Source organism: Bufo gargarizans, chromosome 2, assembly GCF_014858855.1.
Source record: "Bufo gargarizans isolate SCDJY-AF-19 chromosome 2, ASM1485885v1, whole genome shotgun sequence".
NCBI classification, from domain to species: domain Eukaryota; kingdom Metazoa; phylum Chordata; class Amphibia; order Anura; family Bufonidae; genus Bufo; species Bufo gargarizans.
In genome coordinates this window covers 197,955,795-197,981,353 of record NC_058081.1, presented here as the reverse complement: position 1 = coordinate 197,981,353, position 25,559 = coordinate 197,955,795, and the positions used below count along the sequence as shown (strand labels likewise).

At 44.2% G+C, this 25,559-nt stretch overlaps 1 protein-coding gene across 1 annotated transcript in view; it reads left to right on the top strand.

The window, feature by feature from the left end:
- TBC1D2B (TBC1 domain family member 2B) overlaps positions 1-20,570 on the top strand; it is a 63,357-nt gene extending 42,787 nt beyond the window's left edge. The window contains exons 6-13 of the mRNA XM_044283372.1: positions 7,788-8,168; positions 12,642-12,756; positions 13,099-13,288; positions 15,776-16,270; positions 16,462-16,579; positions 17,056-17,241; positions 19,643-19,764; positions 19,893-20,570. Of these exons, the coding sequence (XP_044139307.1) occupies positions 7,788-8,168; positions 12,642-12,756; positions 13,099-13,288; positions 15,776-16,270; positions 16,462-16,579; positions 17,056-17,241; positions 19,643-19,764; positions 19,893-20,088 (1,803 nt within the window). The 3' untranslated portion in view covers positions 20,089-20,570. The remainder of the gene's footprint in view (positions 1-7,787; positions 8,169-12,641; positions 12,757-13,098; positions 13,289-15,775; positions 16,271-16,461; positions 16,580-17,055; positions 17,242-19,642; positions 19,765-19,892) is intronic.
- The last annotated feature ends 4,989 nt before the right edge of the window (positions 20,571-25,559 follow it).

The window sequence follows — 25,559 nt, the reverse complement described above, 5'->3', positions numbered from 1 at the left end:
GTCCGTCTGACGAAACTGAGCCAAACAGATCCGTCCTGACTTACAATGTAAGTCAATGGGGAAGGATCTGTTTTTACTGACACAGTATGGTGTAATCGAAAACGGATCCGCCTCCCATTGACTTTCAATGTAAGTCAAAACGGATCCGTTCATGAACAAACGGTAATGCAAACGGATCCATTCTGAACAGATACAAGCGTTTGCATTATAGGTGCGGATCCATCTGTGCAGATACCAGACGGATCCGCACCTAAACGCAGGTGTGAAAGTAGCCTAATGTTAAACGGACGCTGCAGACAGATGCCATAGTCGTATCCATCATCGCAAAGTTCCATAAAAAATAACAAAAAACAACATATAAGTTAGGCTGCGTTCACACTTCAATTATTTGGATCAGTTATTGTGAGCCAAAACCAGTAGTGAAGCCTTCACCTAGATCAGGTGTAATTATTTGATCTGCACCTCTTCTGTGTTTTTGACCCACACCTGGTTTTGGCTCACAATAGCTGATCACATAACTGAAGTGTGAACGCAGTCTTTAAGGGGTTTTCTGAGATTTTTATACTGGGTAGGTCTGTGATGGCTAACCTTCGGCACAACTGCAAAAAAAGGGGGTCAGTCAGCACATCCCATAGCGCAGGTGCACGTCGCCATGGCTAGAAAAACAAAGAAAAAAATACAATGCAGCAGCACTCTGCAAACCAAATAACGTACAATAATGCCATAGTTATAGAAGATATTCTGGTGCTAATACTATGCTTATTTTGTAAATTGAGATTCTTGGCAAAAACATTTTGTTCAAAAATTTTGGAGGCCCATCTGCCAGCACCCAGGCGATCTCTATAAGACAGGAACCTAACACTAAATACTACCTGTTATGTGCCATACTGGCCACCATAAAAATCAGGGAATGCAGGTGCCACATGCATGCTGGATCCATTCTGCCTTTTACAATTTTTAGTGCCATAATGGCATCTATTAAATCCAGGGAATGCAGGTACCAACATGCATGCTGAGCCCACTCTATACCTCTCCTGGTGCCAGACTGCTTCCAGTTAATGCAGGGAGGGCAGGCTATAGCTTTTTACTTGCACTAATTAAAATCAGCTTATGGGGCAGACAGGCTGGTCACGGGTGCAAGACTAACTGGAGTCAGCCACACCTCTGGTACAAACTGCAAAGAAAAAGGGGGTCAGTCAGCACATCCCAATGCGCAGGTGCGCGCTGCCATGGCTAGAAACACGAAGAAAAAAAGCACAATGCAACAGCACTCTGCAAACACAAGTAAAGTACAATAATGCCATAGTTATAGAAAATATCCTGGTGCTAATGCTTCACTTATTTTGTAAATTTAAGATTCTTTTTGTATCCCAGTGATGACTAACCTCCGTCACTCCAGCTGTGGTAACACTACAACTCCCAAGATGCACACTTGCTTGGCTGTTCTCAGGGACCCCCGCCAATCAGCTGTTTGAGAAGGCGGCGGCGCTCCTGTGAGCAGCCTTCTCACAACTTTTCCTAAGCCAGTTCTCACAATTTCATGTGTCACGTGGCCTAGGTGCAGCCCAGCCCCATACAGGTGAATGGGGCTGAGCTGCGATACCAAGCACAGCCACTACTCAGTGTAAGGCTGTGCCTTATAATACAGCTGATCAGAGGGGGTACCGAGTGTGGGACCTCCACCGATCAGATACTGATGACCTATCCAGAGGATTCCAGAAAGTGGAGTAGGTGGTTGAGGAGGCGGTAGACGTGGTGGTGTAGGTGGAAGGGGCAGTGGAGGAGGAGGAGATAACCAAGACTGTTTGTTTTTGTTTTGTTTTTTACTTTATTTATTTCTTATGAATTTGGGAAGGCCCCAAAACATTGGGAAATGAAAAAGAGAACGCAAAGAGAAAGTGCGCTGGAGTATAACAGTGGCTTGGTACGGCCGGTATACATGCCCATTCAGCACCAGGCGATCCTGTGGGATCCATGCCTGGTTCATTTTAATTAACGTGAGCTTGTCCAAGTTGACTGTGGACAGACGGCTGCGCTTGTCTGTGATGACGCCCCCACCGTGCTAAACACATGTTCGGACAATACACTTGCCGCAGGGCAGGCCAGCACCTCCAAGGCGTAAAGGGCAGGCACAGGCCATGTGCCCAATTTGGAGACCAAGAAGTTGAATGGGGCAGACCCATCAGTCAGTACGTGTAGGCGTGTGCACACATACTGCTCCACCATGTTGGTGAAATGCTGCTTTCTGCTAAGACGTTCAGCTGGTGGTGCTGGTTATTGTGGCGTGCTGACAAAGCTTTTCCACATGTTGGCCATGCTAACCCTGCCTTCTGTGGTGCTGGCGGTGCCCCAGCTGCATTGGCGACTTCTTCCTCCTTCTCTGCCTTCGCCTTGTGCTTCCACTGAGACCCCACCCCCCACTGTCAGGTGGGAATGCCATGAGCAGCGCGTCTACCAGCATGCGCTTGTACTAACACATCTTCCGAACATGCTCCAGTGACGGACTTAAGGACGGCATGTTGTCCTTATAGCAGGAAACCAGCAGGGTGGCCACCCAGTAATCAGCACTGGTTACAATGTGGGCAACTCCGTTCGTTGCTCAGGCACTACAGCATGTAGTCGCTCATGTGTGCCAGGCTGCCCAGATGCAACAACAAGCTGTCCTCTGTGGGAGGTGTATCGTCCTCTGTATCCCCCCAGCCACGCTCCAGTGATGCCCATGAGCTGCTTTGGGTGCCACCCTGCTGTGAACACTGTTTATCATCATCATCCTCCTCTTCCTCCAGAACTGTGTCCTGGCTGGACAGTTGTGTACCTGGCCTCTGCTGGTGCAGGAACCCACCCTCCGAGCCACTTGCGATTGACTGGCCTGATAACCGTGGAAATGATCCCTCTTCCTCCTGTGCCACATCCTCTGCCATCATCGCCTGAAGCGTTTTTTCAAGGAGACCTAGAAGTAGGATAGTAACGCTGAGGACGGCATCATCGGCACTGGCAGTGTTGGTGGAGTACTCGAAACAGCGCAACACGGCACACACGTCCTGCATGGAGGCCCATTCGGTGGTGGTGAAGTGGTGCTGTTCCGCAGAGCGACTCGCCTATGTGTGCTGCAGCTGAAATTCCACTATCGCCCGCTGCTGCTTGTGCATGGTGGAGCTCCACCTTGTGAGTACGTCGCATATGAGGTGGTGAGCGGGAAGGCTGAAGTTACGCTGCAGCAGCTCTGACATATCGGGGTAATTTTTCAGGAACCTCTGCACCACCAAATTCAGCACATGCGCCAGGCAAGGGTTGTGCGTCAAACCAGCTAGGCCCAGAGCTGCTATGAGATTTTGCCCGTTATCGCACACCACCAGGCCGGGCTTGAGGCTCAGTGGCACCAACCACTCATCAGTCTCTTGTTCAATGCCTGTCCACAGCTCCTGTGCGGTGTGTTTTTTTTTCCCACAAATAGCCTGCTGTCATTTCCCTCTGGCTGTGCTGAAATTGGTCGTGAAGGTCCGAGGCTGGATTCAGACCTGAGCGTTTTACAGCGCGTTCCTACGCGCTGTAAAACGCTTAACAGGCAAGAACCAATGATTCCCTATGGGAATGGTTCTCACCTGAGCGTTTTACAGCACGTACGATCGCGCTGTAAAACGCCCGACGCCCCAAGAAATACAGGAGCTTCTTTGGGGCGTCTTGTCACGCGTCCCCGTACATAGACTTCAGCGGGAACGCGCGACAATGGGCGTTCGCTTGTCTCTGTATGCGCGATTGCAAACGCCCGTACAATCGCGCATACAGAGCGTACGTTCAAGTACGCTCAGGTCTGAACCCAGCGTTATGCTGACCAGATGGCGGCTGGGAACCACATACTGCCCATGGGCTGTAGGTGCCAACGCTGCGCTTTCAGCTGGGGACCGGGTGGAAGACAATGTGAAGGAACTGGAGGCACTGTGAGCCACCCAATCTACTACCGCTTCTACTTGTTCTGGCCTCATCATTCATACACCAGTATTCGGACCTACAAAATAAGGCCTCATGCACACAATCGTTGTTGTGTCCCGTGTCTGTTGTTCCGTTTTCCGTGATTTTCTGCGGACCCATTGAAAGTCAATGGGTCCGTGGAAAACTCGGCTAATGCACCGTTTGTCATCCACGTCCGTGATCCGTGTTTCCAGTCTGTCAAAAAAATATGACCTGTCCTATTTTTTTCACGGACAACGGTTCGCGGACCCATTCAAGTCAATGGGTCCGTTATCCGTGTCCGTTTTTTTCCTATCATTTGCAAGGCAAACTTGACTTAGATTTTTTTTCACTTTCCTTCATGTCTGGTGATCCTCCAAAAATCAAGGAAGACACACGGAAACGGAAACTGATCACGGAACAACGGAACCCCGTTTTGCGGACCGTGAAAAAATACTGTCGTGTGCATGAGGCCTAACGCTGAACGTTCTGTCGCCTATGTGCACCTGAGGAAGGTGTTTCATTTGGGGCATGTAGCTGGCACAGATCAACCACATCCTCTCCCTGCAACAGGAGCTCCACCAACACCAGCAGCACCACGACCAGGGCCACGTCCCTTATTTGATGCTCTCCTCATTCATTGAGGTCACCCACCGAACTAACAGATGGATTAACAATATTAACTTCCCTGTCACTGATGTAGTGCAGGTGTACCTCACACCAAAAATGGGTACATGTCACCCACCAATCTAACAGATGTATTAACTATATTAATTTCCCTGTCACAGACAGATTAACTATTATATTTTTTGTGTCAGGGGTACAAAGATGGTGCATTGCACCTACAAAAAAAATTGCTACAGGTCACCCACAGAATTAACAGCCAGATACATTTTTATATTTTTGTGTCAGAGGTACAAAGCTGGCGTATTGTACCCAAAAAAAAATCACTATAGGTCACCCACAGAATACATAGGAGATGAGATTCCTAACACTCTCCGTCCCTTCAGCTGCCTGCTTCCTGTCCCTGCACTACTCAGAGCTGATGGGCTGTGCTACACGTGATCCTGCTTGTATAGAGGCTGGGTCACATGATGCACCGGCCAATCACAGCCATGCCATTACTAGGCATGGCTGTGATGGCTTCTAAATGCCCACAGCTTAAAAACGTATTGATTGGCTGCCCTGCAGCCTTTCAACAAGCTTTATTAAATGCTCCAACCTAAACTTTTGCAGCAAAGTACTTTGCAGTTCGGGTTCGCTCAACACTAAACATAACTTGATGTGAACTCAGCCTTAGGCCTCATGCACACGACCGTTTTTTTAAGGTCCGCAAAAACGGGGTCCGTAGGTCCGTGATCAGTGTCTGTTTTTCCTTCCGTGGGTCTTCCTTGATTTTTGGAGGATCCACGGACATGAAGGAAAAAGTAGTTTTGGTGTCCGCCTGGCCGTGCGGAGCCAAACGGATCCGTCCTGACTTGCAATACAAGTCAATGGGGACGGATCCGATTGACGTTGACACAATATGGTGCAATCCGTCCCTCATTGACTTTCAATGTAAAGTCAGGAGTCCCTATTATACCATCGGATTGGAGTTTTCTCCAATCCGATGGTATATTTTAACTTGAAGCATCCCCATCACCATGGGAACGCCTCTATGTTAGAATATACCATCGGATTTGAGTTACATCGTGGAAACTCAGATCCGACAGTATATTCTAACACAGAGGCGTTCCCATGGTGATGGGGACGCTTCAAGTTGAATATACTACGAACTGTGTACATGACTGGCCCCTGCTGCCTGGCAGCACCCGATCTCTTACAGGGGGCTGTGATCCGCACAATTAACCCCTCAGGTGCCGCACCTGAAGGGGTTAATTATGCGTATCATAGCCCGCTGTAATAGATCAGGGGCTGCCTGGCAGCAGGGGGCAGACCCCCCTCCCTCCCCAGTTTGAATATCATTGGTGGCCAGTGTGCGGCGCCCCCCCTCCCTCCCTCTATTGTATTATCATTGGTGGCCAGTGTGCGGCATCTGAAGGGTTAATTGTGCGGATCACAGCCCCCTGTAAGAGATCGGGTGCTGCCAGGCAGCAGGGGGCAGTCATGTACACAGTTCATAGTATATTCTAACTAGAAGTGTCCCCATCCCTATGGGAACACCTCTATGTTAGAATATACTGTCGGATCTGAGTTTTCACGAAGTGAAAACTCAGCTCTGAAAAAGCTTTTATGCAGACGGATCTTCGGATCCGTCTGTATGAAAGTAACCTACGAACACGGATGCCAATCTTGTGGGCATCCGTGTTTTTTCACTGACCCATTGACTTGAATGGGTCCGTGAACCATTGTCTGTTAAAAAAATAGGACAGGTCATATTTTTTGACGGACAGGAAACACGGATCATGAAGGCGGATGACAAACTGTGCATTTTCTGAGTTTTCAACGGACCCATTGAAAGTCAATGGGTCCGCAGAAAATCACGGAAACGGAACAACGGCCACGGATGCACACAACGGTCGTGTGCATGAAGCCTTATTCAGACCGAAAAACTACAGTTGACATCTCCATAAGATAGGGATGGTCAGCCTAAAGTAATCTCAGGGAACCACATCTGCTAAAACAGAACTAGTCAATCAATCTACAGTAGCCTTTTAAGGGATTTTCTAGGCTAATGATATTGATGACCCAGCTTCCTCAGCTCTGCTCTCATTCCCTTGAATGGGAGATAACATGCAAAAACCCAGCACAGCCACCACACTTTCAGTGTGTTCCCAGTGGTAGTTCCAACACATGCAGGTAACTGGTGATGGGTGTCAGACCTCCACCGATCTGATATTGATAACCTTTCTTGAGGATAGGTCATCAATATCATTACCCTGGAAACCCCCTTTGAGAGCCACATCCTATAAGTGGTTAGTCAATCAACATTAACTTTAAAAAGGTTGTCTGCTGTATAAGAACTTGTTCCTAAAGGTACGGCCTGCTTTAAAATAATATGTGCTGAAGCTGGTAGCGGCTCAATTGAGACTGGACAACCCCTTAAAGGGAACCTGTCATCAACTTTGTGCTGCCCATACTAACGGCAGAATAAAGTAGAGACCGGTGAGCTGATTTCAGCGTTCTGTCGTTTAAAAGTTAATAGTAAGTGGTTGCCGAGAACCAACATCACATTCATTGCAGACTGGGCCTGGAAAAGAGTCCTGGCCACCTGAGAAGAGTCCTGGTTATTCATGAATTCCTGCTCTCCTGCCACCCGCTGATGACTGACAGGCTTCTACCTAGTTTTCTCTCTTTCTCTCTAGGAGAGAACTGCCAACCATCAGCAGACGGGTGAGAGAGCAGGAGATTAGGAATAACCAGGACTCTTCTCAGGTAGATTTGACTCCTTTCAAGGCCTGGGCTGCAATGATTATGATGCTGGTTCTCAGCAACCATTTACTATTAGCTCATGAGTGCCACTCCACTGAAATCAGCATTTCTGTCACTACTGTATACTGCCCTCAGTGAGATCAGCATACAGTTGATGACAGGTTTCCTTTAAGAGCCGCCTAACAGGGATAGACAGTCATTCTGCGGTATATTCTAAACCATATCTCATAACACGTGGATAGTCCGTCAATCTACAGTAGACCTTAGAAGCCATTGAAAAAAAATAAAAAGTTAGAGAACCTCCATACATTTCTACCAATATTGACTACTTGGCTACCGGTATTTGTTTAGCCCAGTTTAACCTCAATGTATATTACAAATTTTCTCCCCCCACAAAAAAAAAGTACTCAAATACATTATTCTGTGGTGTGTTATTAGGATAACTAATTGTATGATTTCTTTCTCAGGAACTTGTAAAAGTTTTGCAGCAATCCTTGAAGTCATCGCAGTATGATAAGTACTTTACCACACCGTTCAGTGATGAGCTTTCAAAAGACCATGTTTACTTGCTCCAACAAAAAGATGATCACATTCGAGATTTGAACGACATTCTGGAGAAACAGACTTTGGAGAAGGATGGTCTTCAGCAGGAAATTGAGAAACTGAAATGCAGCGTTCAGCAAATGCAAGAACAGCTCAGCATGATGATTGAAACAATTCAAGCAAAAGATGAAGTCATTATCAGGCTATCCAGGCAGATCAGCGACTATGAGGAATCTTCGCCATCATCTGGTAGCACTTCAGACTCCCCTGTTCAGAAAGATCTAGAAGAGCTGAGCCGGTTACGAGTAAGTGCCTTTGTACATACCGTGGACATGCACAAAAGAATTCCTTTCTTCTGTTAGAGGCGCTGATTATTTCCAGATGCTTATTCCTTCTGTACGCAAGCATTAAAAAGCACAGTCTGTGCGTACTTGGTAAACGATACCCTAGCATTTACCAAAGCTTGGGTAATATTTTGGTAAATGGCACAACCAGCTCTGACCTGTGGGGATTTGCTCTGGTAGTTGGGATAAGCGGGTGCAGTACAGAGGCAAAGTACAAGTTCGTAATTCAAATGTCGGTATTTATTCACTCATAAGGTCAAACAAGAACACTCTTTGCAGGGTTGGTGTTTGTTCACACCGAGTAGAAAGTTTGTGCATAACAAAAACGTCACCTTGTCGGCAGTTCTGCCCCCAGCAGTCTAAATGCAGGCTTTAGGTGGCCTGCTCTCCCAACACACAGGTCTCAGCATTTCAGACCAGCACAGGACTCAGTTCCAACACCGGCGATTACCAGAGCTCCTCTGTCAGAGAGAGGTAATCACTCCCAGCTGACACTCCCGGCTATTTTTTTTTAATAGGCCAGTCAACCCGGCCTGGAACGTGGGGAGTAGTCACCCACCCAGCACTTTTGACTACTCCCAGTATGAGCCAGTCCGGATCAGCTATACAGTTATACTAAAATAGCAAAGTGTCAATCAGCATTAGCTGCCGCTGACACCTGAAAATACCGGCTCTTACTTCACCGAGGCCAGGAACCTCGGTGACACATACCCTCCGTCAACGACAGACCCTTGCGCCTTCCTACACCACATATGAATGTTGGTAACAGAACACTGGAGAAACACAATCTCGCAAAGAAATCAGTGCTGTTCTTACATTTCTAACTACTCTATAAACCATTGTTATGTATGATTATAGTCAATGCTGAAAATAGACTAAGGCTAGTTGCACATAGCGGCGGCGATCCGGCAGCCTGTGGTGGCAGGTAGTTTGTAAGGCTCCGTCCAGCCCCATTCACTATAATGGGGACCAGGTGGAGATCCAGCCGCATTCCGTCAAATATGCCAAGTACGGACCGGAACAAAACCGCTGCCGGATTGCCGCCACTAGTGTGCCCTCCGGCAATGGGCTTGTGTTCATAATGAAACATGCTGGCATCTCCCACTCTTTGAATCCAAAGCCCAAAATACTATGAGGACTTCATATATGGCCCTTAACTCCATGATTCAGCCAGAGCAGGATCAAGGGTCCTGCACACACAAACATGCCTTTTTTCATTTGTGGCTTGGAGATAGGAGAAATACCATGGCTGAGCAGCGCTCTCGTGTGCCGGATCACTCATGCCAGATCATTATGTTGGGAGTAGGCAGTTGCAGAATACAAATGCACCTTCTGGGTCTGCACGCAGCATTACTGATGTAAACTGACAGTGGAGAGGGGCATACATCCAACACAATGAGGAAGATAAGGCAAATGGTTTGCCTCAGCCTCCACTTGTAAAAATTGCTTCTCAGTCTGGGATTTTTTTTCCAGACCATGTATAGAATATAGGCCTATATAGAGTTTGCCGCTATAGTTGAAGCAGAAAGGTTATATAGGTCGTCATGCACAGGGCCATATCTGTAATGATATCACCTCTGTGTACAGATAAGACAGAATGGTGGACATTCACAGTAGGTGATTGTCAGAGCTTATCTCTTCTCCTGATCTCTGCACAGGTCACAGAGCATGCCTAGATAACTCTCCCATAGAAGTCAATGAGGTCCCCTCCTGACCATTGTGTCTATGGCCCATGGGGCTGCTGTAAAGCAACTTTTTTTAAAAATGCTTTTAAAATGCTGTTAAGAACAGCTCAGGCAAGATGGCCGGGGCCATGTTCAGGAAATAGAATAAAAAATTCTGTAATCGGAAAATAAAAACGGATTTGAAAAAAAGATATGTGTATCTATCAGGTTTTAACTGACAGATAACTTTTTTGGTGACACATTTCCTTTAAACCACAACAGCATATTAGTACATCACTGTAAGTCAGTAGGTAGGCCTCAGCGACGTACTATTAGGCCCCTTTCACACGAGTGAGAATTCCATGCGGGTGAAATGCGTGATGCAAACGCATTGCGCCCACACGGAATCCGGACACATTCATTTAAATGGTTCTGTGTACATGAACGGTGGTTTTCACGCCTCCCTTTTGCGTTGCGTGAAAATCACAGCATGTTCTATATTCTGCGGTTTTCACGCAGCGCTGGCCCCATAGAAGTGAATGGGGCTGCATGAAAATCGCATCCACAAGCAAGTGCGGATAAGATGCGATTTTCACGGAAGGTTGCTAAGAGATGTTGTTTGTAAACATTCCGTTTTTTATCACGCGCGTGAAAAACGCAGTGAATCGCATTGCACCCGCGCAATAAAAACTGAACGAGATAGCAAACAAAACTGAATGGCTTTGTTTGCAAAATCGCGCAGTTTTCACTGAACGCATCCGGACACGCTTGTCTGTAAGGGGCCTTACAGTGCTGTATTGGTGCGGGGTTAGGATCTATGTGAGGTGTATTAGATTATTGGCACTTGCTGCTGGGATCACTATTAACTCTGATCCCAGTAGTTTAACCCTGTGAGTGCGAAGCTAAAAATATATATTATTTTTTATGAAACCTAACAAAAACTATATAAATTATACAAATTTGGTATCATTGTAATCGCACTGACCTATAGAAAATGTAACTTTTCATTTTACCACACCATGAATGCTGTAAAAACGAAGCCCATATAACAATGGCACAATTTTTTCCGGCTTCCGAATACATTGTATAGAATATTAAATGGTGCCATCAGAAAGTACAACTTGTCCATAAAAAAAAAACTCTCATCATTCTGGGTTTTGTAAGGCGGGTAGTAAAAAAAGATAAGGCAAAGGCTACTTTCACACTAGCTTAAGTTTTCCGGTATTGAGATCCGTCATAGGGGCTCAATACTGGAAAAAAACGCTTCAGTTTTAAACTGAACAGAACGGAATGCTCCAAAATGCAACCGGATCTGTTCATAACGGATGCAGACGGTTGTATTATTAGTAATGGAAGTGTTTTTGCGGAACCCTGCCGGATCCAGCAAAAACGCTAGTGTGAAAGGAGCCAAAAATGGACATTGTCAGCAAGAAGGGGTTAAATATTAGAAATAGGAGTTTGTCTGTTATGTTCCTTAATTCCTCTAGAACTCAGGGTTCACTGCCTTTTGAATCTGGTGATTTGCCTATTTTAGTGTTTTGTTTTTTTAGGCAGCACTGTACTTCTTTCTGGATTAAGTGGATGAAATTTAATTGGAAATGTATATTTTTCTTAATAATGTCCTTTGTCATTGGAATTTCCATAATTTATACAATAGGAGGTATTCTTGACCATAAAACCATCCTTTGTATTAACACGATGTTACAACTGAGAGAGAGCAGATGCATTTGTGAGGAGGCACATTTACACAATAACTATGACAAGCATTGTGCATTCACATGGATCTGAACTGCCTTTACACGAGGATACACACATTGACATGCTGAGTTGTATGTACAGTAACATGGTTTGTAACGCTGAAAAAAGACTGCAAAGTTGATCCAGGGGAAGGCAAAAACCCCTCCTGAGGTAGAAGCCAATTTTCCTCATTTTAGGGGAAAAAAATTCCTTCTCGACTCCAATCGGGCAACAAGAATAACTCCCTGGATCAACAACCCCTCTCTAGTAGCTATAGCCTGTAATATTATTACACTCCAGAAATACATCCAGGCCCCTCTCTAGTAGCTATAGCCTGTAATATTATTACACTCCAGAAATACATCCAGGCCCCTCTTGAATTCCTTTATTGTACTCACCATCACCATCTCCTCAGGCAGAGAGTTCCATAGTCTCACTGCTCTTACCGTAAAGAATCCTCTTCTATGTTTGTGTACAAACCTTCTTTCCTCCAGACGCAGAGGATGTCCCCTCGTCACAGTCCTGGTGATAAATAGATGATGGGATAGATCTCTGTACTGACCCCTGATATATTTATACATAGTAATTAGATCTCCCCTCAGTCGTCTTTTTTCTAAAGTAAATAACCCAAATTTTGATAATCTTTCTGGGTACTGTAGTTGCCCCATTCCAGTTATTACTTTAGTTGTCCTCCTCTGAACCCTCTCCAGCTCTGCTATGTCCGTCTTCCATGTTTAACAAGATCGAAGCAGTTTAGGCTATCCCTGAAGCAAGCCTTTCCTGATGGTAAAATGTCTGCCACCAACTTCATTTTGGTTCATCTGAATGAAAAATGAAGGTTCCTCGGTTCCTCCTTCTCACATGAGTGCAAGTTTCTCTTGTCCATGTTTCGCTTTCTGTTAGTATCACTTCTTTGTATCAAGGTGGGAGCTCCTTCGTATCCATCTATCAAGTAATGGAAGTTATGCTATTAATCTGTGATTTCTTAGTTTATTACAATGCATTTATGTCAATTGCTTGTTGTTCTTCACAGGACAGTTTACAAGGCTATAAAGCACAAAACAAGTTTCTCAATAAAGAAATACTGGAGCTTTCTGCCCTACGAAGAAGCACTGAGAAAAGAGAGCAAGAATTGGAAGCAAAGGTAGGTCTTCGATAAATGGTGGCAGAGGTCAACAAGTGTGGGTTCCCATTTACACATTGAGTGACTGTGCAGAGAATGTATCCATGTATTGTAGTTGCCTTGCTTCATGGCAGAAAGACATTCAAGGGTTCACGGTTTTTGGTGACATCGGATATCCTCCTCTATCTATTTACTATGGAGTGTCCTACAACACATAGGACACCTGTCTCTGACTCCATCGTTGTGGAACAGACCACATAGATATTGGAAGGGTTTTGACCAAACAATACACACACCCTTTCTTAATAAAAATTTATTGTGAGGCTTTTAAGAAATTCACTGCTTGGTATTTTATTCTGCAGTATTCCTAATCTGGAAGCCAAACTATGTCAGATAGAGAGCAAGTACCTTGTCCTCCTTCAAGAGATGAGAACGCCAGTGCGTTTGGATAGCCAAGGACCAGCCCAAGAGGTTGTGAATCAGTTGTTAGAGGATGCTCTAAAGGTGGAAACAGTTGAACACCCTGAACATATGTACGTCAGACCCCACACTATGAGGTATGGACTTTTTTGGTAGACAAAGCAGTTGTAAGTTCTAATATGCTGAAGCTTCCCTTGCATTGAGTGCTACCAGATTCCTGAGACATCTTTAAAACATTTTTTTAAGGGGTATTCTCTTCTCAGCCATGAATGAGAGTGAATGCCCATCTTATGCAATCGCCAGAGTGGCCAAAGTTGCAGGCTGTGCTACACTGTTCCCTTAAATACTTTGGAAGTTAAGAAGGAGCTATGGAAACAGCATAGCACAGTGAGCTACACTGTTTTATGAGCTCCTGAGATATGGAACAACCGGACTAGTGCATAAGATAGGTAATCACAGCTCAGTCATAAGCTTTTAGTTATTTTTATTGTATGTACACAACATAATGTATCCAAAAGTACATTTTGATTATGCAAAACCTAAGGGTACTTTCACACTACCGTTAGAGGAATCCGGCAGGCAGCTCTGTTACCGGAACTGCCTGCCGCATCAGATAATCCGTATGCAAACGAATACCATTTGTTTCCGGATCTGTCTGACAAATGCATTGAAATACTGGATCTGTCTCTCCGGTGTCATCCAGAAAAACTGATAGGGTATTTATTTTTTTCACATTTTGAAAGGTTTTCCACCGGATCTAAAATTAATACATTTCAATAGAAATGAATGCCAGGTCCGGCAATCAGGCAAGTGTTCCGGAATTTGGGCCGGAGAAAATACCGCAGCATGCTGCAGTATTTCTCTGGCCAAATACCGTAAAAGTGACTGAACTGAAGACCTCCTGATTAGTGTTGAGCGAACTTGTGTTTTAAGTTCGGCGTCTAAAGTTTGGGTTATCGGAGAATCGCGTTATGGATTCCGCTACCACGGACCACAACGGAATTCGGAATCCATATCCGGGATTCTTCGATAACCCGAAGCCGAACTTTTTAGACGCCGAACTTAAACCATAAGTTCTCTGAACACTACTCCTGATGCATACTGAACTGATTGCTCTCCATTCAGAATACATTGGGATAAAACTGATGCGTTTTTTTCCGGTATTGAGCCCCCAGGACGGGACTCAATATGGAAAACTTTAACGCTAGTGTGAAAGTACCCTAAGTTCTGAATCAAAAGATCTAGTAACATAGTAATATAGTTTATAAGTCCGGAAAAATACATCTGTCCATCCAGTTCAACTTGTTTATCTTGCAAGTCGATCCAGAGGAAGGCAAAAGAAAACTGTGGGGTAGAAGCCAATTTTTCTCACTTTAGGGGAAAAAAATCCTTCCCGCCTCCAATAAGGCAATCAGAATAAATCCCTGGATCAACGACCCATCTTTAGTAACTCTGACCTATAATATTACAAGCCAGAAATACATCCAGGACCCTCAATCTGAATCTATCATTTAAGTTACATACAATGAGAAGAGAAAGTGACACCCTTGAACACCTAAGACAGTGATGGCGAACCTATGGCACGGGTGCCAGAGGCGGCACCCAGAGCCCTCTCTGTGGGCACCCGCACTCTGGAAAAAGTCTATGGTGTACAATATGCCTTAGACTTTTTTTGCCATTCATCAGCGCAGGCGCACTATGAACAGCACAGGCAGCGCACTGAATGTAGGCCAGCTATTATAGCTAAATGATAAAGTACATAGAGGATATACTATATTGGACTGTAGTATTCAGGTTAAATTGCTTTGTTGACACTTTGCAATAAATAAGTGGGTTTTGGGTTGCAATTTGGGCACTCGGCCTTTAAAAGGTTCGCCATCACTGACCTAAGAGGTTTTGGTTCTGGAGAACCATAAAGAACAAAAAACATACTTTGTTTACGCTTCTGTTATAGGGCCACTGTGGTATTCATCCCATCACAGAAAGTTGTCTGTATAGATTTGAGCATTAGTGTGTGTTTGGAGCGTACATATTTCAGATTACTTTTCAGAATAAACTGTTGTATGTGTACATGAGGAGTAACACTGTATCTGGTTATGGTATGACTTGTATCCTACATTTTTCACCTCTGCAGGCTCCATCTCTATTTTTCAGTTGACCCAGAGCTAATGCGTGAAAGCAAGCTGCTGTGATGTCTCCCTTACATAGGCATTGCTGAGCAGTGTAGATGCGAATCCAGTACTTGTTACAGTAAAGCACTTACTAATAGTTGCAGCAGCATTTCTGTATGTGTCTCTCTGCTTCTCTCTCACTTGGCTCCTCCTCCCCCTTCCCTCTTCATAGACTTCTATTTGCAGCAGGAAATCTTATCCCTCAGTGAGCAGAGATGGATTTAGCAGTGAATTCGGACTGAGTGAACTCTTTAGGAGGAATGAGGAAAGGAACTCTGATTTGATATATTACAAAGTTTCTTATATTTGCCTTTAGTATTGATTTATGCAGAGTATGTATAAAGTACAGCGACCATTTAAGCAGATATTTAGATATACATCAAGTGCATACAATGTATTCTTTCAAGTGTGGATGTTCGCAGTCAGCTAATACAATAATTTTTTTCCATGTAGCAAGTATGATATATATGGATTCCAGATCATCCCTGAAGATGATGATGAGGAAAAACTGGTGGCAAGAGTAAGAGCCCTTGATCTCAAGTCTTTGTCTCTGTCAGAGAGCCAAGAGATTTCAACCGTGGTGAAGTGGGAAAACTATTTTGCCAGCACAGTAAATCGGGAGATGGTCCGCTCACCAGAGCTCAAGAGTCTTGTACGTAGTGGGATACCCCACCAACATCGTTCTAAAATGTGGAAGATGTTTGTAAACCTACATATCAAAAAACTAAAGGAAGCGACTTCTCCGGGATATTTCCAAAGTCTTCTCCAAAATGCTCTTGAAAAGCAGAACCCAGCATCCAAGCAGATTGAGTTGGACCTCATGAGGACACTTCCCAACAATAAGCACTACACCTCCCCCACCTCTGAGGGCATTCAAAAGCTTCGCAACATCTTGTTGGCTTATTCCTGGAGGAATCCTGATATTGGCTACTGCCAGGGATTGAATCGGTGAGGGGAGTTTATGCTTGGATTCACCTGTTCTTATGAACAATCTTTCACATCTTTGAAGTCGGAATAATATATTTTTGTAATTCACCAGTACATAGTTGTTAATATTGTAGCATATATTAGGTTTTGTAAAAAGCATATTGATCAGTCTTTATATGGTATATGTAAATGGTATGTTCTTTACATTTCAGGCTGGCTGCCATTGCACTTCTTTACCTTGATCAGGAGGATGCATTTTGGTGCTTGGTTACCATTGTAGAGGTGTTCATGCCACGGGATTACTATACCAAAACTCTACTGGGATCCCAGGTATCTGTGTGGAAAGCTAAGACACATGCAACAAAGTCATATTTCCAAATTTCCAACTCATTTATATAACTTCCTGCCAATATTTTGCAAGTACTACACATGCAGACACATAATATTACAAGGTTATGCTAAAATGCCTTTTAGCAGGCTCAAAGGGGTATTTCGATCCTCAGATACTTATGGTATATTGTACAGGATATGCCATAAATGTCTGGCAGACGCATGTCTGTAACCCGCACCTATCTCTAAAACTGGGTCCCCCAACCACATTCTGGTTGTTGGAGCTAAGGAAACTGCAGAGAGGGGTGTACCACACTTTTCATAATTCCCATTCACTTCTATTGCCTGCTCTGACAAAAATGTTGTTGTCGGAATAAGTGTTGGGGGAGGGGGTTATTAAATATGGCATTTAGCCTGATCACTATTCTTTTCACTGCAAGCCATGCAAATTTTAGATGTCTGCTGATATCTTGCAGGTGGATCAGAGAGTTTTTAAGGACCTGATGAGCGAGAAGTTGCCGCGTCTCAATGCTCACTTTGAGCAGCACAAGGTGGATTACACATTGATCACATTTAACTGGTTCTTGGTGGTATTCGTAGACAGCGTGGTTAGTGACATATTCTTTAGAATATGGGACACTTTCCTATATGAAGGATCCAAGGTAAGAGTACAGATTGTAAATGTTTAACCCTATTCTTTCTATTGTGACTCACGAGTACTTTGCTTTGGTTTGTACTTCTGTTCTTCACCATCTACATCTAAAGATATTTCTGTCTTTCCTTTCACCAATGCCTTTTGGACACTCAGAAGCAACTGTGGGGTTATTCGGTACTGGATAACCCAGGCAATGAATATTAGAAAGTGGGTTTCAGCAGCGACACCCCGGCTGATCAACTATTTCACAGGGTCGCGGTCCAGTGAGAGCAGTGTCCCTTTCATTCTTTACAAGGCACTACTATGTATTGTTAGTAGCTGCTGTGCCTGTTTTTGCATCTCAGTCCTATTCACTTGAATGGGACAAAGCTGCAGTAAACTGCAATATCAGGCACAGCGGTTACTAAAAGTACTGAGTTGTGCTTGGTAAAAAGCAATGTGTAGCAGGGGTGTTGTGTCAGACCCCCACTGATATAATATTGATAGGGAGCCATATATAGGGCCATCAGTTTTAAATATCTGTAAATAATAAATCAAGGCAACTGGACTTACTGTAGATTTCTTGAAAACGTTTCACTCGTTCTTCCAATGAGCTTTCTCAATTCTGAGTGACTGTACAAGAATTCTCTGGGAATAAATATGTAACTGAATCAACATCTGGTACTTATACCCAGCATGGGGTCAGAGGTCATTATACCCAGCATGGGGTCAAAGGTGTTGCTTCCATTATCCTAATTGGAGTCAGTAGGTGATGAATGACCTCACAGAAAAAGGTGTCAAGACAGCATTGTATGTGGCAGACAATAGATGTCTAACCCCCCCCCCCGCCTCTATTCAAGCTTGGCTTCTCCATTTTACGTAGATGGTCTCCGTCACACCTTCGTTTGTACCAATCGGCCTCCTTATCTAAAACACGTACTTGACTGTCTTCAAAGGTGTGACCTGTTTTTTTTAGATGTAAGTACACGGCTGAATCTTGACCAGAGGTTTTGGCTCTTCTATGCTGTGCCATACGCTGTACGCAGTCCAGTGCAATGAGGAATGCTCAGAACTATATATCGGCGAAACAAAATAACAACTACATCAGCGTATGGCTCAGCATAGAAGAGCCAAAACCTCTGGTCAAGATTCAGCCGTGTACTTACATCTAAAAGTAAACAGGTCACACCTTTGAAGACAGTCAAGTACGTGTTTTAGATAAGGAGGCCGATTGATACAAAGGAGGTGTGAAGGATGCCATCTACGTAAAAATGGAGAAGCCAAGCTTGAATAGAGGCGGGGGGGTTAGACATCTATTGTCTGCCGACATACAATGCTGTCTTGACACCTTTTTCTGGGAGGTCATTATCGCCTACTGACTCCAATTAGGATAATGGAATCAACACCTTTGACCCCATGCTGGGTATAATGACCTCTGACCCAATGCTGGGTATAATAACCAGATGTTGATTCAGTTACATATTTATTCCCAGAATTTTTGTACAATCACTCAGAATTGAGAGAGCTTGTTGGAAGAACGAGTGAAACGTTTTCAAGAAATCTACAGTACGTCCAGTTGCCTTGAGTTATTCTTTAGATATACCATGACCTGGATAAATGAGAACCTTCACAGACACATCAGTTTTAAAGATTTGTACAACCCACTTAACCTGACCGTGCACTAGCTGCTAGTCGACAGTTTTGGATGTTGCCCCTTCTCCCTCTTGGCCAGTCATCTGAGAGGGCTGTTTCATATACATACCACTTGTACAATCTACAGTCACCCTGAACAGTATTGTATTGGTTTGTCATGGTGACAGGATTCGCCCATCCTAAAAAGTGAGATATTTACTTCCCTGAGCATTGCATACCTTCACTTATGAATATGCTCCCCACCCCTTTCTGCAGTAATGTCCTCGAAGATCTCTTGCACCACACATGTCAGCCTGAAGTGACTACCCACAGAGATGTGGCTAGTTACTTCTCTTCTTTGCTAGGGGAGGTTCCTCCCCGCTGTGACAATCTCCATGTGCAACATGATATCATGAGAATTGGACTTCTCACAAGACCACGCTGTACTATAGCTTTCGACGGGTCAACGTCTCACTCAGACCGGAGTCGGACAACACCGCAGAGAAGAGCCCTCTCTGCAGCAGTGTGTACATTTCTATCATGTGATACAGCCAGACAAAGTACACATGAAAATGGAGCACACCAGAATAAGTAGATATGTTTATTAGATATATAAAAAATAAATGTAAGACTGTTAAAACCACTAAAATACATCAAACAAGGAGATACCGACAATAACAAACGGTACTCCCACAAGCACAGCGCACGCGTGTTGCCCCCAGCAGCTTTCTCAGGTTCTTATGTTACGTGTACATTTCCATTTATGTAATACTATTATTGTCTGTCCATACATTTAGGTCATTTTTCGTTTTGCACTGGGTCTGTTCAAATATAAAGAAGAGGAGATTCTGAAACTTCGAGACTCTACATCCATCTTTAAGTATCTGCGATACTTCAGCCGGACAATTCTTAATGCAAGGTGTGTTGAAATAACAGGGTATGCCAGGAAAGTACATGAACAGCAAATTCGTAGTGTCTGGACATAGATATACCATGGTAATGGCAGTGGTTATGGGTTTTTAAACCACTTTAATTACTTTGTTGCAGGAAATTGAGTAATATGGCCTTTGTGGATATGAATCCATTCCCTCTACGGCAGATCCGCAACCGCCGAACCTACCACTTGGAGAAAGTCAGGCTGGAGCTGTCCGAGTTAGATGCTATCCGTGCAGACTTTATACGAGAACGAGAGACAAATCCAGAGAGGCGAGATCTCATAAGTGATGATGATGAGGACAATTAGGGGAGACTGTCATCGTGGAGATCACTGAAAGAACTTGAGAAATAACGCTGGGCGTATTTCTATACTTATAGCAGTCTTCCTGTGGATAACCGTTTAGGATCAGTTTGCCAAGAAAATGATTGTAAATGTGGGTATCCGATTTTGAGATGAGAAAAGTGCCATTTGACCCTTTGTGGAGCATAATATCTCTGAATTTATATAGTGCCTGGGTGTGAAAGGGATACTAAACCTAAAGTCTCTCATTTTTAGGGCTTGTGCACACAGCCGTTGCCAGCCGTGCCCGTATTGTGGCCCGCAAACAGCTGGTCTGCTATATGCTGGCACCGGGCGTGTGCACCCCCACATCACGGATACTGACCTATTCACTTAAATGGGTCCGCAGTCCGGAAGGTCTGTGCAGAACGGAGGCACAGAACCCGACGGAAGCTCTACGGAGTGCTTCCGTGGGGTTTCTGTCCGTGCCTGCGCACCGCAAAATAATAGAACATATTCAATTTTTTTGACAGATCATGGACCCATTTAAATTGAATGGGTCTGGATCCATTGCAGCAGCCGCACGGATGGTGCCTGTGCATTGGGGACCGCAAATTGCCCTTAATTTGCTGTACAGTTGGACACAAAGTTGTTCCCTGTTAGCCATTCCAGGCATTAAAAAAGGCTGGATTTAGTGTTCTGCAGATAGTGTAGATAAAATGCTTGTTTTACGCACTGTTTTACGCTTCAAGAACGCTTGAAAACGGCTTCCTATTGGGCCATAGTTCACACGGACAAGTATTTTTATACTGCTGTTTCCCCAAAACACTTCAAGAATTGGCATATTAAGGGGGTCAATTATCAAACTGGTGTAAAGTAGAACTGGCTTAGCTGCCCATAGCAACCAATCAGATTCCACCTTTAATTTTCTAAAGGAGCTGTCTAAAATGAAAGGAGGAATCTGATTGGTTGCTATGGGCAGCTAAGCCAGTTCTACTTTACACCAGTTTGATAAATGGCCCCCTAAGTGTTTTAGAAGCAGATTTTTGCAAAATACACACCAATTTCTATTTGGTACGCATTTTGCAGGCGTTTACTCAACTTCTCTGTATTTAACTGCTTGCCATGTGAATGTAGCCTAAGGGTCCATTCCACACTTCCGCAAAATGGGTTTGCATCTGTTCCGCAATTTTGCGGAACAGATGCAGACCCATTAATTTTCAATGGCGCCAGAATTAGCTGTCCGCATCCGCAAAAGGCATTTTCTATGAGTGTGCCGGCGATGTGCGGTCCGCAAAATGCAGAACGCACATTGCCGGTGTTTTGCGGATCCGCAAAACACATACGGACGTGTGAATGGACCCTTAGTGAGCTTGTCCACAAAAATTTCTGATCCTGTCGTTTAACTGCAATACTGAGATCCAGCAGAAACATGATAGGCCATTGATGAGGGTCCTAAAAACTAAGTTTTAGAGGAGAAATTAAAAACATGCTGAAGAGTAAGTTGTTGCACTGGCACCAGGTCAGGAATAAAGGTGCCAACAACCTTTTGCATTGTTTGCACTTTGGGGAAAAACTTTGTAGTAAATTAGAAGCACTTGGACGTTTCCGCATTAATCGTGTAGTAGTGATGGCTTCACTATCATTCCAAGTCTTTTCATCACAGTATTTTTATAATTTTTTGTAACCTAAAACCAAGTATTTTTTATGTTACATTATGCATATTTTGATACCTTTTTTGCTTTGTCGCCTTGGATTCTTTAAGCAGCCATGTAAGTCCAACAGTATTATAAATGTATGGTTAGTATGTTATATCTCTACCGGTAGCTACAGCTGCTTGGGGTTGGTTTTGTGGAACTAGTGTAATGTCTGCTGTTTATGAGCCAGGATACCTAGGTCTAATCTGTTTTCAAATAATTACCAGCTAATCCTAATGGGTCAAATGACTTCCGTGATATTCTTGTGTTGTACTCTGCGGTGCTAGTCCAGTCCTCCTGCCTCTCCTTGCATAAAAACTGCAGCAGCGGTATATTGTACGTGAGTCAGTTACTGTACTCCGTAGGGATAAGCGAACCTGAAATTTACAGATTCGGGTTCAGCGTTCGGGCAATGGAGAAATCCCGTTATGGATTCCGTTATAATGGAATCTAACGAAATTCTATGACTGAATGCAAAACGTAAGCCTTTGAGAGGCATACTTTTTTGATCCGTCATAATAGAAGTCTGTGGCCAAGCATAACGGATCCGTCTGGTTTCCATGATGAAGGACGGAAAACAAAGTCCTGCATAAAGGAGACCAGGCGGATCCGTTAGACTTCTATTACGACGGATAAAAACGGAATGCCTCTAAAGGCTTGCATTTTGCACTCCATCATCCGTTATAAAGGAATTCATAACGGGATTATTCCACTACCCGAACCTGTAAAGTTCGGGTTCGCTCATCCCTAGTCCTCAGCGGTCATGTGATGTGCAGGTCTGACTGCTGCAGCCAGTAACTGTTCTCAGCTGTATGCCAGAGATTGGCTGTAGCAGTCATATGCCTTATACCGGCACATCACGCTACAGGTTGTAAACAAGCATCAGCAGGAGAACCGGACCAGAACCACAGAGAACAGCAGTGAGTATAAGATGATTTTTATTATTTTTATTTTAAAAAGGATTGTCTAAGATTTAAAATTATCTCAGACAAGGAATAACACAAGGCACTTTTGGGTCGTGACAGTAAAACGAACATATACACTGTTCAAACCGTACATTAAATATGGTATAGTAAGCTGTACAACAACCACTCAATCAAATGGTCAATGTGGGTCATCCTCCATGCATAGCATAACCATCCTGCAAATAAAGGACGGAGAGTAAAATGACTTTTATGGTATTCTTTGGAGGTTCCCATATCTTTGATGCCACTACTAGCACTGCAGACTGCCCTCTTCCTGCTGTCAAAACCCTATTAAATCGAATGGGGGCAGATATAGTTATGAGTAGTAGATATACATAGTTGTTATGTCCTTTCCTATTGCAGTTATGCAAGTCACACGTGGCATGTAGCATACAATGTTATCATGCATTCTTGAAATGTGTTATGTATTCCAAATGTATATAGTTGTTTGAAATGAGGTTATAAACCCCCATAAAAGAACTACATTCCTCTTGCCACACTGACGCCAACCATGGTGGCAGCAGGCATTTACCTAGTCTTTACCGTTAGACATGAGCCGTCCAGGGCGGCCTGCTCCAGATAGGCATCTTATGACTTCACTATGGCATGTTATTTTCTACCTTTTGGTAGGGCTGGATCCATTCCTAGGATGCTCTAATTTGACACCCTTTAGAGGGCCTCCTCATGGTCTTTGTATAGTAGATGTCATGTAGCAACAATACTCTGCATCTACTATAATTGCTAGATAATATTTGTGTGTCATGTTTTATGTGCTAAAATACCATCAAGGGCATCTGTCAGCAGATTTGTACCCATGACTGGGTCAGGTGTGATGATGTTTCCCTTGCCAGGCCCACAGCAGTTGCAAAGAGAGAGCTGAGCCTCTAAGTGTAATGGCAACGCCCCTGTTGCTCCTAGAGGCTCATTTGCATATATAAAAACATCATTTTTCTCAGCAATGCAGGCACATATAAACATAGGACCAACACAGATGTCTTCAGCTGCCAAGTGCACAGGTAACAGGTCAGCCAGTGTCATAGGTATAAATCTGCTGACAGATGTCCATAGAAGTTCATGTCACTATTGTTTTATCATCCAACTTGTGCATATTTTGGGAAGGTGGGATTCAGTGGTTTTCACTATGGAAATACTTCTGGGGAATCAGACGATGATAAATGCTACAATACAGCTTGGGGAGTGGTTGCAGTAGAGTTTGCACTGAACTGGTGCATCCTCCTTGCTCTATACATGGATAGCCAAAGTGAACTTCACATTCAGCATCTCGCATACGTTATTTCCAAAACGTAGCTGAAACAGCAAGGTCCTCGTATCGACGATCAGTGTTGCATCTCCTTGTTTAATGCAGTTAGTGAAATGTTATCCTGATCATAAATGCTGGACTTTTTTCCCCCCTAAACCATTGTGTTATAATACTTTCTCCATTAAATCCAGACAGTCTTCATTTTACTTTTTAAAAGCTACAAAAGTAGTGTGACTTATTTTTTTTAATAAAGGGAACCTGTCACTAGGGTTGAGCGATATACCGGTATCCACGCTATACCACGAAAAAAAACGGTGACATGGGGATATCACTGTTTCCTAATAACCGCAGTATTTAATGACGTCATAAGAGCCTAAAATGTCTAAAATGTCTGCGTCCTGCCACCTGCTTACGTTCCCCCGGTCACTGGCCTCTGCCTCCTGCATAACTACTAGTGGGCGGAGGGCTGGACATGGCTGCAAGTGCGCTGGAGGGAGGGGACGAGCAGGCTTTTTTTTTTTTCATTTTATACAAAAACCTGTCATGAACTGCTCCTCCTGCGCCGCCGCCTCGCTCTGCTCCTCCTCCGCCTTGCGTCTTGCTGTGCTGCTCCGCCTCTTGTCAGTGCAGTAGTATGAGTGACATATGACTAGAACTTGGTGGGACCTAACAAATACTTTTCTCTGTCCAATGGGGTAGCTAACATATAAAGCAGTAAGTGATCTTGCTGCCTTCTGTTGCAACATTACCAAGACTTTGTACAAACATTAATATGTGTCACCAACACATGTATCTTCATTCCAGTGTCACTGGTTGTCCACCTGTTATGTGATATGCATATAAATAGAGACGTCACTGTGTACATACATGACGTGTATATCCGTATACATCATGTGTACTGGGCTCCAGTAGACTGATGGTTTACATTGATGGTGTTTTCAGCTGCGTCACCCTTTGTGACCGACAGCCCACTACTGACTGCTAACATAACCCCTGGCTATTTCACTACTCCTTCAGGTAATGACTGCAGTCACTGTCCATGGTGATTTATAGGGGTAGGAGAACTTCATATTTGAAGTCAGCTTCCTCACATACTGCTATTTTGGGGGTGGAGAGTGATAGCACCACATAATGGACCCCCCCATACCAGTTGTCACTTCTAGCCCATGTCGAGCCCTGTCCTCTTCTTTAAAATCTCCCAGTTACCCCAGTTACATGGATTGTAAGAGGCGTCCCTACACTACCACACACCGCCCCATACAGTATAATGTCTCCTTGTGGCCCACCGCCCAATACAGTATAACGTCTTCTTGTGGCCCACCGCCCCTTACAGTATAACGTCTCCTTGTGGCTGCCCCATACAGTATAACGTCTCCTTGTGGCTTCTTCATACAGTATAACGTCTCCTTGTGGCTGCCCCATACAGTATAACGTCTCCTTGTGGCTGCCCCATACAGTATAACGTCTCCTTGTGGCTGCCCCATAAAATATAACATCTCTTTGAGGCTGCCCTAGTACCCCATACAGTATAACGTCTCCTTGTGGCTGCCCCCCATACAGTATAACATTTCCTTG